Here is a 17,044-nt window from a genome sequence, read left to right as displayed (position 1 = left end):
AACACTGAGTTTACCCTGTGTGGAAAAGCTTCTAAATGAGTTTGGGCGTCTATATGGGCTCCAGGTGAATTGGACGAAGTCCTGTGCTTTTCCTGTCAAGCTGTCCTGTTAGAGGGGGATCCTCAGGATCTTCAGGTTGGACAGCTATGTTGTGAGCCCTCCTCCTTTGAATACCTGTACGTTCAGGTCCTTCATGATCCGCAGGCTATTAGGGAGGCTAATATAGGGCAGGCTATGAGGTCGCTTAGGGGCAGTATCAAAATTCTGGAAGAAATTACCGATAGGGGTATTCTGGAAGAAATTACTGCTAAGGGTGATGAGCAGAATTGCAGTCAAAAAGATGGTGGTCCACCCTAGACTGCTTTATTACTATGCTAACCTCACCTATAAAATCCCCCCAAGCACTTCCAGGAACATAACTCCTTAGTGACGTCACTAATCTGGAATGATGGCAGAAGGAGTATCAAGCTGTCGACCCTGCAACTCCCTGCATGCCTTGCGACCCTGCTGCCAGAGGAGACTAAGCGGGCATGTCCGAGCAGATACCCAGAGGATTTATTTCGGCTTCTCTGCACACAAGCATATAACCTGCAGAAGGACCTCCTGGTTCTTATAACAGTTATACAGGGGAACTGGAGTGAGAGTCGCTCTGGCCGCCATGCCTACCAGAGATATTCCACAAGAATTCTGCTGGAAACTCTGCTGAGAAGCCAAACTTCCACGTCAAAAAATTGGGGACAGGATGGGCCCCACCCCCCCTGGTCCTCTTTGTAGCATATGGCACACTTGAGTACATGATACAAGATCTATGGGGCCTGCACCAATCGTTCAACCCTCCAGTAGTTCTACTCTAACCCTACTGCTCACAATGGAAACTGGGCGTAAAGCTGTTACCATCCTGTATAGGACCTGCGTGAGGACCTTGATGGGGACCTCCAGTCACTATGGGATAAGTGATCCCAGGATATAGAATATGACATCACTGACAAGGAATGGGTTTCTGCATTATAATACCCCACTGCAGTCTCTAGAAATCTGAGACTTCAACTACAAACATGCCACTTCTTTCCTGGAGCTTATCTCGCCCTGAAGAGATTAAGCCTAATTCACCACCATGCTGTTTCAGCATGCCCTAGATTTACTAATGACAACTTTTCCCATGTGATCTAGTCTTACCACATAGTGCAGGCCTTCTGGCATTAGTAACATCTCACCTCGCAGAACCTACACGTTGCACTAATTTACTAAATCCTAAGAGCTGTCTATTGGTACCGGTCCCCCAACCTAATAAGGGAAAGATAGGAAACAGTTTTATTAACCTGGCCCTCTCCCTAGCGAAAAGTACCATAGCCACCAACTGGAAATTGCTCAGAGGCCATAGCATCCCACAGTGGACAGGCTTAGTGAAATATTAGTAATAACAATTTGAGAGAGAGGGAAAAAGGAGGGACACCCTCAGACCCCCGGGTCAGTCTTAGTCAAACAACAAGAGAGTGTCAAAAAAAGACAAAAGAATAAGCACAAACAACAGAGAAAAGATCAACCTATGTGATTCACATTGGAAATAATTAGGAGTTTACTAGGAAGCCCTCACTCACCACCCTGGGTGGTGACATGCTTCATCATCGGGCCCACCAGGAGAAGCCGAGTGCCTCCCTGGTGTGCTACAACGCCAGAATACTGCGGAGCTGGGGGGTTTTGTGACAGTAATGTGAAAAATTTGTGATGTTAAAAATGTCATAGGACTGTCCCATAAAAAAGTTTTATTCAATGGTCAGCCTGACAAGGTTAAAATATGTGTAGGGAAATGTGCCAATTAATGTTTTGGTTATTTACACTTAGAGTGGGGTCGACATGTTGCTGCCCTTTAATGTGTAGTTTTACTGGGCTTTCATCAGGACCGTTAGTAGTGTACCTCGGCGGTGTGGGCGCGCTAAGGCCCACCCTAACCAGAGGATGTGAAAGTTAAAATACAGTGTAATAAAAATTAATGGTGAGGTGCAAAAACACGAGGTCCGGTTGCAGGAGACGCTAGGTGCTGAGCGGGTGCCGGGCGTTGCAGGGGGTGTGCCATTGTCGCCCTCACCCCCCCCCCCACCGAGACCTATGGGGCGTGGATCTTTTAATTTACAAACTATACAGGTTCCTCTAATACAGAGGTAAATCCCACTACTTTATGGTTTGTTTTTGGCACCTCACCATTAATTTTTATTACACTATTTTAACTTTCACGTCCTCTGGTTAGGGTGGGCCTTAGCGCGCCCACACCGCCGAGGTACACTACTAACGGTCCTGATGAAAGCCCTGTAAAATTACACATAAAAGGGCAGAAACATGTTGACCCCACTCTAAGTGGAAATAACCAAAACATTAATTGGCACATTTCCCTACACATATTTTAACCATGGCAGGCTGACCATTGAATAAAACTTTTTTATGGGACAGTCCTTTGACATTTTTAACATCACAAATTTTTCACATTACTATCACAAAAAAACCCAGCTCCGCAGTATTCTGGCGTTGTAGCACACCAGGGAGGCACTCAGCTTCTCCTGGTGGACCCGATGATGAAGCATGTCACCACCCAGGGTGGTGGGTGAGGGCTTCCTAGTAAACTCCTAATGATTTCCAATGTGAATCACATAGGTTGATCTGTTCTCTGTTTTTTTGTGCTTATTCTTTTGTCTTTTTTTACACTCTCTTGTTAGTGAAATATTATGCATAACTAGAAATTTAGCAGAAAGTTAGTTCTTCATAAAGCGTGCTTTTTGTGATTTGGTGTAAATCAGGTCAGTACCTATTAAGATATTAAGGTTCAAACGCTTTGTATATCTGGACGGTTGGTTTTGCAAGAGGTTTGCAAGAGTCCAGCGGGTGTGCAAAATGGGAAAAATGGAGCAAATTGTTTGGCCAAGTGGACTTTGTTTTCTTGCTGGCTGTCTCACTCCTGCAGAAGTCCGAGTCGTGCGGGAGTTCACACTGTGATTAGCTGACCATAATATTAAGAGAAATGTTGCAGCTGCCGTTTCAGGACACTGGTAGTCGTCTCTTGAAAATTAAAGACAAAGAAGTTATAAGGGTGCATGGTAGGGTTACCCTGATTCCTGGAGCAAGGTTGGGGGAGGTCAGTAGGAGACCACCCGGGCCAAAGTTTAAAAAATGTTGGGAGGTTTTTCCACAATCCCTCGGTTGTCCCCCCCCTTCCCAGACCTCGATGAGGCCCCATAGTCCCCACCCCCGGGCAGTTTCAAATTATATAGGAGGGGACATTTGGCTCCTCAAGCCTCTGCGAGGTACTGGGGACCCCAGCCCCGAGGCCATGTTTTGACAGTGGAGGAAGGTGTTAGGCCCCCCTCCCTGAGCTGAGATCTACCCCAGAAACATCATCCCCCCGGGCACTGTTGTTTTCTGCCCGAGAGAGTGCGGGAATACCCTGCCCACACTCTCTCAGGCAGGAAACACAACTGTGCTCCTGCCTCAGGGCAGGAGCATTGAAATATTCTACTCCTGCGGGGCTGGAGCAAAATACTAGAGCCGGCTCCTACCAGCCATCAGTATGGAGCCTGTGGGGGCCTACATGCTTCCCCTGCAGCTCCCAACATAAATTAAAGATGTGGTTGTTACGGGTGGGCAGCAGGACACCCAAAAATAATTTAAAGAAACAAAAGAATATTAAAGGAGCAGCAGGGGCCGCTTATTTATTATTCACTGCTCCTAACAAGAAGTGTTCAGTAATTTCCAGAAGCAGATCAGGAAACTACAGAACATCCAAAGCACCGCAGTCAGACAGGTCCTCGACAACCCGACCGCAGACACATAACAAAACATCTCCGACAACACCACTGGCTCCCAATCAACAAGAAAATCACAGTCAATCTCCTCACGCATGCCTACAAAACTCTCCACGATGCAGGACCAGAATATTTGAACCACCGCCTTGCATTCCACAGACCAGCCAGACAACTCCGTTCTGCCGAACTCACCCTGACCTGCGTTCCACGGGTCCACAAGAACAAAACCGGAGCTAGATCCTTGTCCGACCTCGCTGCCAAGACCTGGAACACCCTGCCCCTCCACCTCGGGCAATCTGCATTGTTGACACAATTCAGGAAGGACCTCAAGACCTTGCTCCTGGCTCTTCTACTGAACCTTCTACGCTAAGGCTGATCAGCAGCCCCCACACCCCCCCAACTCTCAGCGGCTTGAGACCCTCACGGATGAATAGCTGTGCTATACAAACACCTGATTTATTGAGTGCCCTGATAGGGCTTTTAATTAGTTTTCTTTCGGCCTGGTGATGTCCCTAGAAGGGGCAGGGTCCCCACAAAGTATTTTTTTTAATGTTGCGGGGACTGCGGGTAGTGTAGCAGCCCCCCAACGACATTAAAAAAGACAGTAAGTCTTCTAGGTCATTAAATCTTTGACACCAGGAAACCTTACCATATTTTTTTAAAGCACACCTAGCTGGAGCTGTATGCGCATCAGCTGGAGTGCAGGAACCTCTGGTGGTTGGTTTTATGGCTGCACTTTGTGGTCTGTAAAATGTTTTAAAAAGTCAAACACTGTAATTTCTTTTTATGGCTTCATTGATAAATGTTATTAATCATTGCAATGTTTGAAATAATGAAATATACATTAGACTATGGTTAGTGGGCGCATGCAGGGGTGTTGGGCACATGCCCTTGCCTTAGGTCCGTAAACTATAACTGGTGGATTTCAGTGTTTACTTATTTATATTTTTAGTTTAAATGTTATGTTTTAACGGATATTTTTACCCCAACATCACTTTAGCCTTTGCTTTTTTCAGTGAATTTCTGATTTTTTTTTTTAATGCAAAGTAAGACCTTATTACCATGCCAAACTATAGCGTCATTTTAACCTTTGTTTTTTTGTGGCATACATATATAGTGAGATATATAGATTTATAGGAGGTGTACGATTTAAGAGTCTATGTGACCTTTGCAGATTAATTGCATTTACATCTTAAAACATAAGCATGCAAAAGTCAATTTTGGAAATAAATCGACTCCATTAATTATTCTACATGAAATAGTAATTGTCATTCTACTTCAACATTTCTATTAAACTGTTAAGATGAAACGGTTTCTCAGTAAGGGTATTCTATTAAATTGTTGTTTTTCAATGAAATCCCACACAGTCTGCAAAATACCTTTGCATTTTGACTGTTATTTATGGAGATGTATAGGTTTCATAACATGGTATGCTTTACAGGAAATATTTGATCTCATCAGTACACCTGGTGGGGTTTGAATGTAAGCTCGTTCTTTGTCTGATGTGTAATTAAGAAATAGCAAGGTAATATGAACGCAAGGCAAGCAGGCATTTTAGTTGCAAACCATATTACAACAGTTATGTGTAAATTATTTCAATTAGTCTACTTGTCTTTTTGTTGCTGACAATAGGTTTAACAATAATTCTTCAACTATTAGCTTTCATCCACGTAATGCCTGAGCCCAGTAGGGCATGCAGCTGTCAATGTCAGCACACATGCAAATTATTTAATTTAGGCCCACTATCTGAAGACTATATACGGTGAACTGAACACTTTGCTGCTTTCAAAGGCTCTATGCCCATGTCTTTTGTGCTAAGATTTAAGAAACCAATACAAACAATATGTGTCCAATATCACATATTGGTGCAACATTATTTTTATATAGGGGAATTCATTATAAATTCTGTCCCTAGCAAGGTTCTATCTGGTCAGATTTTAGGCTTGGAATGGCCCATTTTCTGGTGTCTTACTCATCAAATGTGTTTACCGACAAAGATTTGTCCCCATGCCCTTGTAACTCTAATGTGCCCTAGCCGCAAGCCATTTGTTCTTTTTCTGTGATCTGTGTAAAGAACAACATATTAGTATTTTGAGACCACTACTAATAACTCTTAAACATCCTTAAATGTAAAGAGGCAATTGGAGTACTTGTGGCTGCTCCAGACCGATGAGGTCTGCAACACAGTTTAATAGGTTCTGAGCAGCTGTGATCAAGGGCAGGAGCATTGTTGAGGATTAACTATTTTTTATTGTTTTCATATAATGAAGGTGCTTATTTATTTGTATTGAATTATACTAAATGTAATATGTAACGGTTTTGATATGAATTGTTTTAATGTAATAATTATTTTAACTGTAAGCTAAATAATGCATAATTGATTTATGAATGTGATATTTTAATCGTTTGTTTTATTTATCTACTTTTATGATTTGAAAAAACCGAATAAAGTCTATTGAACTGAACTGTCCCTAACTGAACCAGCTTTTAAAACAATAAACACATTTTTCTTTCCTCTACCCTCTTATGGGCACTAGTGGTAGCAACTTACAGTGCGCAGGAATAAAACTTTGAATACGTTGGTATGGCATTGAGCATGTCTGCATAATGTTGTGCTTTTTGAAATAGGATTACAATCCAGGTTTGGCAGCAATTATCAGTGAAGGAACCAGGAAGCACCCATTTATCCGGTATTGTTACTGACAGGCATGCTGTTTCGCAGTCAGGGCCATAATACTTGTAATTCTCTGGTGTCGTAATGAACATGTGTATCATTACAGATAGGGCAGCACCCTCTTGTGTAGCCCTTTCTGTAATACAGGGCGCTCTGTCATCTGCGCGGGGGTGTGGGCCAATGTGAAATGAGTGACACATGTTGCCGTTTTATGGCTGTGGGTACAGAGACCTTAAGGAGGTCACTATCTGTGCAGGAGAAAGAGTTGGCACAGACCGTGCACCTCATGAGAGCACCCTCTGAAATGAGGTCATTAAGTTCCCATACACCACCCCCTGGCATTACCCTACAGGTGATTGCAGGCACTGCACCTACCTGCAGGGGATCTCTGTCCCCACTTAAAAGCACATCTCGTTCCACCTGCACTGCGAAAGACTGAGTGGCTGCTTTAAACAACCTTCCTGCTTTTCAGTTATGTGCTGCCCTCAGGGGAAGATAGATATATGTTACTACGGGTTTACAGCACCATCATTTGAAATATAATGTGGTGGTCTGAATGCTGCAGAGTATAAAGACATTTTAGCGGTCCACAATTTCAGATGCTGCCCATTTGAACTTATAACAGGAATAGGGCACTGATGAACTCAAAGCATTTAGCAAAGAAGAGTTCCTGGTAAAGCATGAGATTCATGAGATAAAGAACATGCCCTCTCTAGCCCTGGTATTTAAATTCAGAGTAAGTATTTATACAGCCTGAATCGAAGCTTTGCAGCATTCCAGTAGGAGATGTGGTCAGTTGTGTCAGAAGTGGTAGTTTTATGACTTGTCACATCATTGGCATAGAGTCTACCATACCACAAGCAAACCTTCAGAAGTTTATACTAAGAAAACTACAATGAAATCAGTTCATTTCAAAGTGTGTTGGTTGGTTTGTTCAGAGTGACTCCTTGAGATAACCTGTCTCCTCATGTGATGAAGAATGCATACACATGAAGTTACCAATAAATTCAATTCTAATCTTGAGGTAACTAAAATTATGATTTGTGGATGAGTTCACCGCAAATTAACAGAGGCATAAATAGACTGCTGGGAGAATATAGGTATTTGAGAATACTTTTTAATTGCAGTCTAATAAAGTCCTCGCCTAGCTGCTAGTGGTATACTCAGTAATTCCCTCGTCGAATTTTAATGTTACTGTAATTCACTGATTTGTGCATATGAAGCCAAGATTTGACAATGTTTAATGTGTGACTCGCGGTTATGGATACTTGGGGCCAGATGTAGGTCACCAAATACCGGTAACGGCCGATTTCGGCTGTTACCGACCGGTATTTGGTGATTGAGATGTAGGGGGCATATATTTTACAGAATCGGTAAATTTACTGAATCGGTAAATTTACCGATTCTGTAAAATACCGAATCAGTAATTTTACCGAATGGGTCAATCCATATGTAGGTGGCACTGGAAACAGTGCCACAGGCCCCTAAGAATTCGTTATTTACCATGTAATACTATTGCATGGTAAATAACGAATTTCTGTGTATATGCACATCTGTGCATGTACACCTGTGCCATGTGGCACACATACATGCCCTCAGGGCATGTATGTGTGCCACATGGCACACAAGCCTGAATCAGGGGTGCAACAGGGTGTCAAAGTGACACCCTGTCCCCCTTGTAAATTCAGTAATTTTACCGAATCGGTATTTACCGATTTGGTAATTGACATTGGTTCCTATGGGCCTCATGGCCCATAGGAATCAATGGCAATTACCGAATCAATAAATACCGATTCGGTAATTACCGAATGTTACATATTCGGTAAAAAATTCGGTAAATATACCTACATTGCATTTACCGATTTGTAAATACCGACTCGGTAAAATTCGGTATTTACGAATCGGTAAATACAATTTACCTACATCGGGCCCATAGACTTTACCGAACTCTCAACAGGCTTGAAGGTGAAAACTTGTTTCCATTAAAAAACCACAACATTAAGTGATATAGTTAGACTTAAGCTTAGTTCAATATCTGCCTGGGCTGTTGCATAGGATTTAACGTAGTCAGCAGTTTACATTGAGTAGGACTGTATTGGGATCTTTGTAGTCTTGAATCTGAATTAAGCTTCAGGAGGACAGCGGTGAGAAATTTAAAAACTATGGGCCAGATGTAGGTCACCGAATACCGGTCGGTAACGGCCGATTTCGGCCGTTACCGACCGGTATTTGGTGATTGAGATGTAGGGGGCCTAAATTTTACAGAATCTGTAAAGTTACTGATTCGGTAAATTTACCGATTCTTTAAAATACTGATTCGGGAAATTTACCGAACGGTAAATCTATATGTAGGTGGCACTGGAAACAGTGCCACAGGCCCCTAAGAATTCGTTATTTACCATGTAATACTATTACATGGTAAATAACGAATTCCTGTGTACATGCACATCTGTGCATGTACACCTGTGCCATGTGGCACACATACATGCCCTAAAGGCATGTATGCCCTAAAGGCATGTATGTGTGCCACATGGCACACAAGCCTGAATCAGGGGTGCAACAGGGTGTCAAAGTGACACCCTGTCCCCCTTGTCAATTTGGTAATTACCGAATATTCCCGATTCTGTAATTGATTCGGTAAAAATACCTACATAGCATTTACCGATTTGTAAATACCGAATCGGTAACATTCGGTATTTACGAATCGGTAAATACTAATTACCTACATCTGGCCCCTGGTCCCTTATCACCATAGATGCTTTGAATTTTGTGGATTATTGGTTGGATATCTTAAGAGTAATACAGCAGTAATTTGTATGAGAGCTCTATCGGAATGAGCAGCAACCACAAGTCCCAGGTGGCAGATAAAGTGGTGTAGATGAAAGCAAATGCTTTGGGAAATATGTCCTTTTCTATAAAGGGATGCCATTCCTAACTAATATGACATCTGAAAATGTCCCAGAATCACTAATCAACTATCATGGTTAAACATTTTTGAAATTGCTATTCTTTGGAATCACATGAGCGTGGACAACTTTAAAACTGAGTGCTGAGATTGATTCAACATATTTTGCTTGACCGTTAGCGAATGGTGGTTGTTCAACACCTTTTCTTCTTTGGCACGTGAAGCTAATTGAAAAAAGATGTTCTTTTTGATTATTAATAGTGGTGTAGCCAACCAGTTCATACAGTTGACTGAGTTTTTTATGGTCATGCATATTAATACTTAATGAATTGTTAAAAGTTTTAGTTAGCCTATTTAAGGTTTATATGATTACAATAAACTTAGAATAAGTAAAAATAAGAATAAAGGCTTTAAGTATTTATTGCCAACACAAAATGGGAAGATTTGTTCATACATTAAAATGCATTGCTAACAGATACAATTGTATCCGTAGATTCGTAATTTTTTAAATAACTTGGCTAAAAAGCTTGGACCACAGAATGTATTTTCATGCTTCCATGGCGCTATGGAACGAGTAAGCCCACTACCAAAAAGATATCTTATGGTTAAGAAAACCTTGTAGATGTTCTGCTTAAAAAAGACAGTAAACTTCACCCTCTACAGTGTCCTGCTTCATCAGGTTCATCTTCGCCTTAACCATTCGGTTAGTATGTGATGCAGATAAGTTCTCTCTGAAATGCACTGCTTTACAGATAATGATTCAGTTGGTCATGTAGTCTAAATCCTTAATGATATGTATCTTAAATTTACCCTAAAATGGGCTTAAGAGGGTCAATGCTGCCACAGTTGCGGTCAATAATGGACCTTATTGCTTGTTTTACAGTAATTTTCAGGGCTGGAATACTTGCATGTTATGTTATATTGATTTGTATAGCGCACTAATCACCTGAGAGGGTACCCAGGTGCGTAGGTGCGTAGTCCCCAAGGTGCTTATATGAAGAGCCAGGTGTTCAGCTTCTTGCGGAACGCACGAAGCGAGGAGGCGGCTCTGATGTGTTGAGGGAGGTCGTTCCACATCTTGGGAGTGCGTTGTAGGAGAATAATCGACTGAATGCAGATTACGGCTCTAGACCCTGTTCTTCTAAAATATGTAAATCCGCACACCTTGTTTTATATTTACTTTTGCAGTAGATTTAACAAAAAAAAATCCAAGCTGTGACAGTCGCAGCTTTCCAGGGTTAGCTAGCGTAAGCATTTAGTCAAACGTAAATGCACATGGTGTACATTTATTCATGTTTACATGTTTTGTGAAAAACTCATTGGCACCCACACCTCAGTGCCAGATTTGATCATGTTATTATTATTATTATTATTATTATTATTATTTATTTTTGTAGAGCGCGTAGTCACCAGGAGGTATCCCAGCGCTGGTGGACCCTATCTCCTAAGTTCAGTGGGCCAGGGGGGAACGTAAGGGATGGGGGCGGACAGAAGGGTTACAGCGAGCGTGGATCATTGGGGAAAAAGGTGAGTTTTAAGCAGCTTCCTGAAGCGAAGATATTGCGGTTCCAGTCGTAGGTCGTGAGGAAGCAAGTTCCAGAGACGTGCAGTATGGACCGAGAAACGTCTTCCTCCTGAGCGGGCTTTCTTGTATCTGGGGATCATGATGAAGTTTTCCGTGTCCGAGCGAAGGGGTCTTGTAGGTTTGTAGGGTATGATGAATTTCCTGAGGGCAAGGGGGCCTTGATTTCGTAGCAGTTTATGGGCCAGGCACAGGGCTTTGAATTTGACCCGCTCCCTTATCGGGAGCCAGTGGAGGAGTTTTAGGGCCGGTTTAGCCGAGACTCTGGCAGGGGTGTTTGTGAGAATCCGCGCCGCCATGTTCTGGATTCTCTGGAGCTTGTTAAGCGTCGCTTCGGGGCGCCCAGATAGATCACATTGCTGTAATCCAACCTCGAGAGTATTAGCCCTTGGATTAGCAATTTTTGGGAGTTGGAGGGTAGGAGGGGCAGGACTTTCCTCAATGATTTCATGAGCCCGAAGCAGGTCCCGGCAACTGTCTTTGCTTGTGTGGTGAATGAGAGGTCTTTGTCCAGCCACACACCAAGACTTTTTGCTTCTTCCTTTGGATCAGGGGGGGGGCCATGCAAGCTGGCCAGATGTTCGGGGAGAGTGTAAGTCCTTTTGGGCCAAGGAGCAGAACCTCAGTTTTTGTCCCGTTTAATTTCAAGGCTGAGCTGTTCATCCAGCAGTGGACCTGCGTAAGGCAGTTGAATAAATCTGCTGATTGTTGTCTGGGGTGGGATAGTGACACCACTAGTTGAGTGTCATCAGCATAGCTTACTACGCTTACTCCGAACGGGGTGATAACCTCCTCCAATGTGGACATGTAGATATTAAATAATGTTGGGCTCAGGGAGGAGCCCTGAGGCACCCCACATTGGAGGGGAATTTCGGAGGAGCGGGCGTTCTTCTCCCAGATCTGATAGTTCCGCTGAGTCAGAAAGGATGTTAGCCAGGAGAGTGCCAGGCCTTCCACACCAACTCTCTTCAGTCTTTTAATGAGAAGTTGGTGGTTGACTGTATCAAAGGCCGCACTTAGGTCGAGGAGGATCACTGCCACTGACCCTCCTCCGTCCAGTAGTGCTCTGGCCTCCTCCACCGCCGCCAGGAGGGCGATGTCAGTGCCCTGCCCTGGGCGGAAGCCCATCTGGGAACTGTTTAGCTGGTTATTGGCCTCCAGGAACTGGGAAAGTTGTTTATTAACCAGTTTTTCAGCAATCTTGCTGACTCCTGGGAGTAGGGAGATGGGCCTATAGTTGGCTAGATTTTCGGGGTCGAGGGAGGGTTTTTTTAACAGAGCTTTCACGACAGCCGTCTTCCAGCCAGGCGGTACGACAGCCTGTTGGAATGAGGCGTTGATCAGATGGGTCAGGGAGGGGATAACCGTAGGGGCTACCTCCTTGAGGATCCGAAGTGGGGCGGGGTCCCTGGGGGATCCACTTTTTATGGATTTTAACGTATTGCCTACTTCTTCGATCGTAACTTGACCCCAGGAGGAGAGACAACTGGATGTTGGGGAGTGTGGAAGATCGTTTTCTTCACAGGGATTTGCAGTGGGGATTGAGTCAAGGATTTTTTGAATTTTTTCATGGAAAAAGTTGGCCAACTGTTGGCATTTTTCCTGATCGGCTTTGGGGTCTGTGGGGTGTCTCGGTCCCGGTTCTGGGGTTTTAAGAAGTTCTTTAAGGATAGCGTAGGATTCCTTACTTGAACATGCCGCTTTCTCTATTCTTTCCTGGAAGAAAGCACTTTTAGTTTTTCGAATCATAGTTTTATACCTCGAGAGAGAGCTAGAATAGGCATCTTTGTTTGGTTGCGATTTGTTTTTCCTCCAAGAGCGTTCCGTTCTCTTGCATTCTTGGCGCAGTGCTTTGAGCTCGGGTGTACCACAAGGCGGACGATACTCTTTTGGAGTGTTTAAAAGAGGTAGTTTTGGGGAGGAGAGTATCGAGAGAGGAAGTGATCCACTCATTGAACTGCTTATCGGCCGTGGCGGGGTCGGTGGATAGCTATGGGAGGGATTCTGCAAGGGCAATAGCCCATTCCTTGGGTATGAGTTTCTTCCACCTTCTATCGGAGACCTGGATCTTGGTAGTTTGAGGGGTCATGGTAGATATTTCCCAAAAAATAGGGACCAAAAAATGGTCTGTCCATGGAAGGGTCAGGGGTGGCCTGGTGGTAATAGTTGCTACATTGGTAAGGACGGGGTCCAGTAGGTGTCCCCTGTCATGGGTGGGCTCGTTGTTGACCAGTCGAATGTTGAGTGTCATTAGGTCTTGAAGGAGGTCAGAGGCTATCCGATCGGTAGGGTCCATGAAGTGAAAGTTCAGGTCGCCTAGAATCAAAAAGTTGGAAGCTGAAGATGCTAGTTGTGAGGCAGATTCGATAGTGGCATTGAGGAAGTTCCCAGGGGCACCTGGGGGGCGGTAGATCAAAAGCCCTGACAGGGAATTGGTTGGTGAGGTTTGGATGGAAAATTGACAGCTTTCGCAGTGCTCGATATGAGCGTTGGAAATTCTACAGGTGAGTTGTTCCCTGAAGACTATGGCTACCCCCCTCCCCTCCCTTTGGGTCTATGCAGGGCTTGGCAGAGATACCCTGGGGGAAGGGCCGTGACGATGTCTGAGTCGGAGCTGTCAGATAGCCACGTTTCTGTTAAAAACAGCAGATCAAAGTTATGGTCTTGGATCAACAAGTATGTTTCAAGCGCATGTTTGGGGAGGGAGCGGCAGTTGAGAAGTCCCATCCTCAGTCCGTGGTCTGCTGAGCCCATGGGAGTAGGGTTGCAGTGCTCGCAATTGAAAAAGGGCTTACCATCAATGTGCGTGTGGTAGCAGGCCAGGATTGTTTTAGGTTGGAGCGCGCGGAGCATATCACCAGTGTATATCATCCGGTCATGAGGGGTATCCGACAGAGTCTCTGGGCCTGGGTCCGGCTGGGCCCGGACGGGCCCAGACGGGCTTGCCTTTGGCGCGCCTTCGGCGCGCTGACGGCGCGCCCGCTGCGCCCGTCCGCTGCGCTGCCTGAACTGACACATAATTTATGGAAGAAGACTGGACGTTGGAGGGGTGGGCGTGGCCACTAGAGGTGGGCGTGTCCGTTGGCTCCTCGCGGCCGGTGATGGCGGCGAGCGAGCGGAGTTCTGTCCTGACGGTGCTAAGATCGACCGTCTAGTGGGACATGAGGTCAGTGCTGGGGGGGAGTGCGCTATACAATTAAAAGCAAGTTATCACAGTTTTTTTTTTTAAATCAATAACACAATTTTTCACAAGGTTCACTCCCGGCTTTCCGCCTCAGGAGACTCAGGTCTAATGCGGCTCTATTGTTCTGAGCGCGCTTTAAACGCCTGGTGAGGGGTGGGCGTGGCCACTAGAGGTGGGCGTGTCCGTTGGCTCCTCGCGGCCGGTGATGGCGGCGAGCGAGCGGAGTTCTGTCCTGACGGTGCTAAGATCGACCGTCTAGTGGGACATGAGGTCAGTGCTGGGGGGGAGTGCGCTATACAATTAAAAGCAAGTTATCACAGTTTTTTTTTAAAATCAAAAACACAATTTTTCACAAGGTTCACTCCCGGCTTTCCGCCTCAGGAGACTCAGGTCTAATGCGGCTCTATTGTTCTGAGCGCGCTTTAAACGCCTGGTGAGGGGTGGGCGTGGCCACTAGAGGTGGGCGTGTCCGTTGGCTCCTCGCGGCCGGTGATGGCGGCGAGCGAGCGGAGTTCTGTCCTGACGGTGCTAAGATCGACCGTCTAGTGGGACATGAGGTCAGTGCTGGGGGGGAGTGCGCTATACAATTAAAAGCAAGTTATCACAGTTTTTTTTTTAAATCAAAAACACAATTTTTCACAAGGTTCACTCCCGGCTTTCCGCCTCAGGAGACTCAGGTCAATGTGCTATCATTATTGCACAGGAAACCAGGCCACTCGTAATGAGGGTTCTACACTGAAAGAAAAATGGACCATATGTATCAAGGAACCATTTTGCGATTCTGTAATAGCGATTTTTAAGAAGCCGCTATTTCAGAATCGCAAAATGGTATGTATCAAGAAAAATTCAATATTTTAGCGTTTTCTTGAAATTCCTTAATTGCGAATTCGCAAAGGAATACTTTCCCATTCATTTCTATGGGCCAGGAGGCCCATAGGAAGGAATGGGAATTTTCTCTCAATTTGCTATTCGCAATTTGCTAATCGCAAATTGAGAATAATTTCAAGGGTGCAGTGGTGTCCAAAGGACACCCTGTTGCACCCCTGAAATAAGCATAGGTCCACATGTGGTGCACATACATGCCCTAGGGGCATGTATGTGCGTCACATGGCACTTTGAAAAATGCAAAAATGTGCATTTTTCAAGGAATTCGCAACTTACCACCAACTTAGAAGTTGGTGGTAATTTGCGATTCCTTAAGACCATTTAGCAAATTTTTTTGCCTTCTTACATTGCATTTAAGGAATCGCAAAATTTGCGATTCCTTATTTTGCATCGGGATTTCCTTCATACATATCATTTTGCGAATGCGAATTTCAATGATACATATGGCACAAAGTTCCTACGGATTTAAAAAAAAAAAATGAAAACGTACACCCTCCTCATCCAAGAAACGCTTCTGTTCTGCGGCAATGCACACCGAATGATATTCGGGCATTTCCATCTCGATTCTGCTCAAAATATATGAAAAAAGGAGTAGCTGTTCTATTGATCTAGGAAATGAAAAGTTAGTCCCCCCCCCCCCCCTCTCTACCTCCCTCTCTTTCTCGCTCCGTCCCTCTCCCTCATCTGTGTGGCACAATTTCAAGATGTAATCTAGAGCCTGTAAAGAAAAGCCGCGTAAGGCATTGCTCCTATAGTTTTTCCGCATCGTCTGCTGTTTATTGCTTATGTGAAAACTGAACCCCGCTGCTTTAGTAGAGATACAGTAAAGCCTTTTGTCTAGGTTAACTGGGGATTTTAAGGACAAAAGAAAGTGGTCAAACAGCGGGCATTAAGCTGAACCGTGTCACGTTCTAGATGGGTATGAATAAACGATCAGCAACCAGCATTTATGCTGAAAAGTTGTATTACATTTAAAAAATCTCAGTTAAAAAAATGGAATATATGTTTACAGTGCTCTTAAGAATCTTTTTTGCTCGATTCCGATTTGTACTAGCTAAGATTGTTCCTTCACAGCCTCTTTTTTGTCTACAAGTTCATTGTTGAATATTTTACTTTTCCACAACATGTTAACACTTGGCAAAGAATTCTAGTACTGCTGCCTTGATTTGATTTTAGCTATTATCAATTTATGTTCTTTTAGCAGTCTTTTATTTATTACTAAATCATCTTTTGGGTGGGGATAAAACTGTCTGATATAAACAACTTTTTCAAGACATATTCGAACATTATTTTTTAAGTTGATTGGACTGACCTTTTCATTGTTGAAAGAGCGGCAAAAGACCATGTTAACAAACATGAATGTTTGCTTTTTTCTATCAGGGTTGGTCCAAGTTGAGCTGACAACAAGAAAAACTTGTTTTTGGAGACACCAAAAAGGAAAACCGGACACCTATCTTTCTACAATTGAAGCCATTTACTATTTTCTAAAGGACTATCATATGCACATTTTGAAAAAAGATTATAAAGGAGAGTATGACAATCTTCTCTTTTTTTTCTCATTCATGTGCAAATTAGTAAAAAAGGCAAAACATTCAGCTGGTAAATTATAAACCACACAGCCCTTTCGTCTGACCGCAACACCAACTTGTTGGTAAATGTATTATTGTGGTTTTATTTTATTTTATTAAAATAGCAAATCTGAAGCAATGTAATATGTTCAGTCTGAGTTTTTATATTGTTGATTTGTTATTCTCTCTAAACAAACAAAAAAATAACAGTAACATATATGTTATTCTCCAGTGAGACACGCTCTTCACAAGAGTTATGTGAAAGAAGGGAATGGGCTTAATGTTGATTAATCGTGCATGAGGTCACCCGCACCTTTACCGGAGTTTCCACCGGTGTGCAGGCGTGATGGAGGGTAGGTGCTGAGAGCCAGTACTCCGACGAAAACTCCCATAAAGGTGCAGGTGACCTCACAAGCTAGCCTATGGAGAAACTCTTTTCTTGCCTTTAGTTTCCT

At 43.8% G+C, this 17,044-nt stretch overlaps 1 protein-coding gene across 4 annotated transcripts in view; it reads left to right on the top strand.

Annotated features, from left to right (window-relative positions):
- DTWD1 (DTW motif tRNA-uridine aminocarboxypropyltransferase 1) overlaps positions 1-16,728 on the top strand; it is a 151,102-nt gene extending 134,374 nt beyond the window's left edge. For all 4 annotated transcript variants that reach the window (XM_078684778.1, XM_078684777.1, XM_078684779.1 and 1 more), the window contains one exon: positions 16,402-16,728. In XM_078684778.1, coding sequence (XP_078540904.1) covers positions 16,402-16,631 — 230 coding nt within the window. In that variant the 3' untranslated portion in view covers positions 16,632-16,728. The remainder of the gene's footprint in view (positions 1-16,401) is intronic.
- The last annotated feature ends 316 nt before the right edge of the window (positions 16,729-17,044 follow it).

This window comes from Lissotriton helveticus, chromosome 3_2 (assembly GCF_964261635.1).
Source record: "Lissotriton helveticus chromosome 3_2, aLisHel1.1, whole genome shotgun sequence".
In the NCBI taxonomy this organism is placed as follows: Eukaryota; Metazoa; Chordata; class Amphibia; order Caudata; family Salamandridae; genus Lissotriton; species Lissotriton helveticus.
This window is presented reverse-complemented; position numbering and strand designations above follow the sequence as displayed.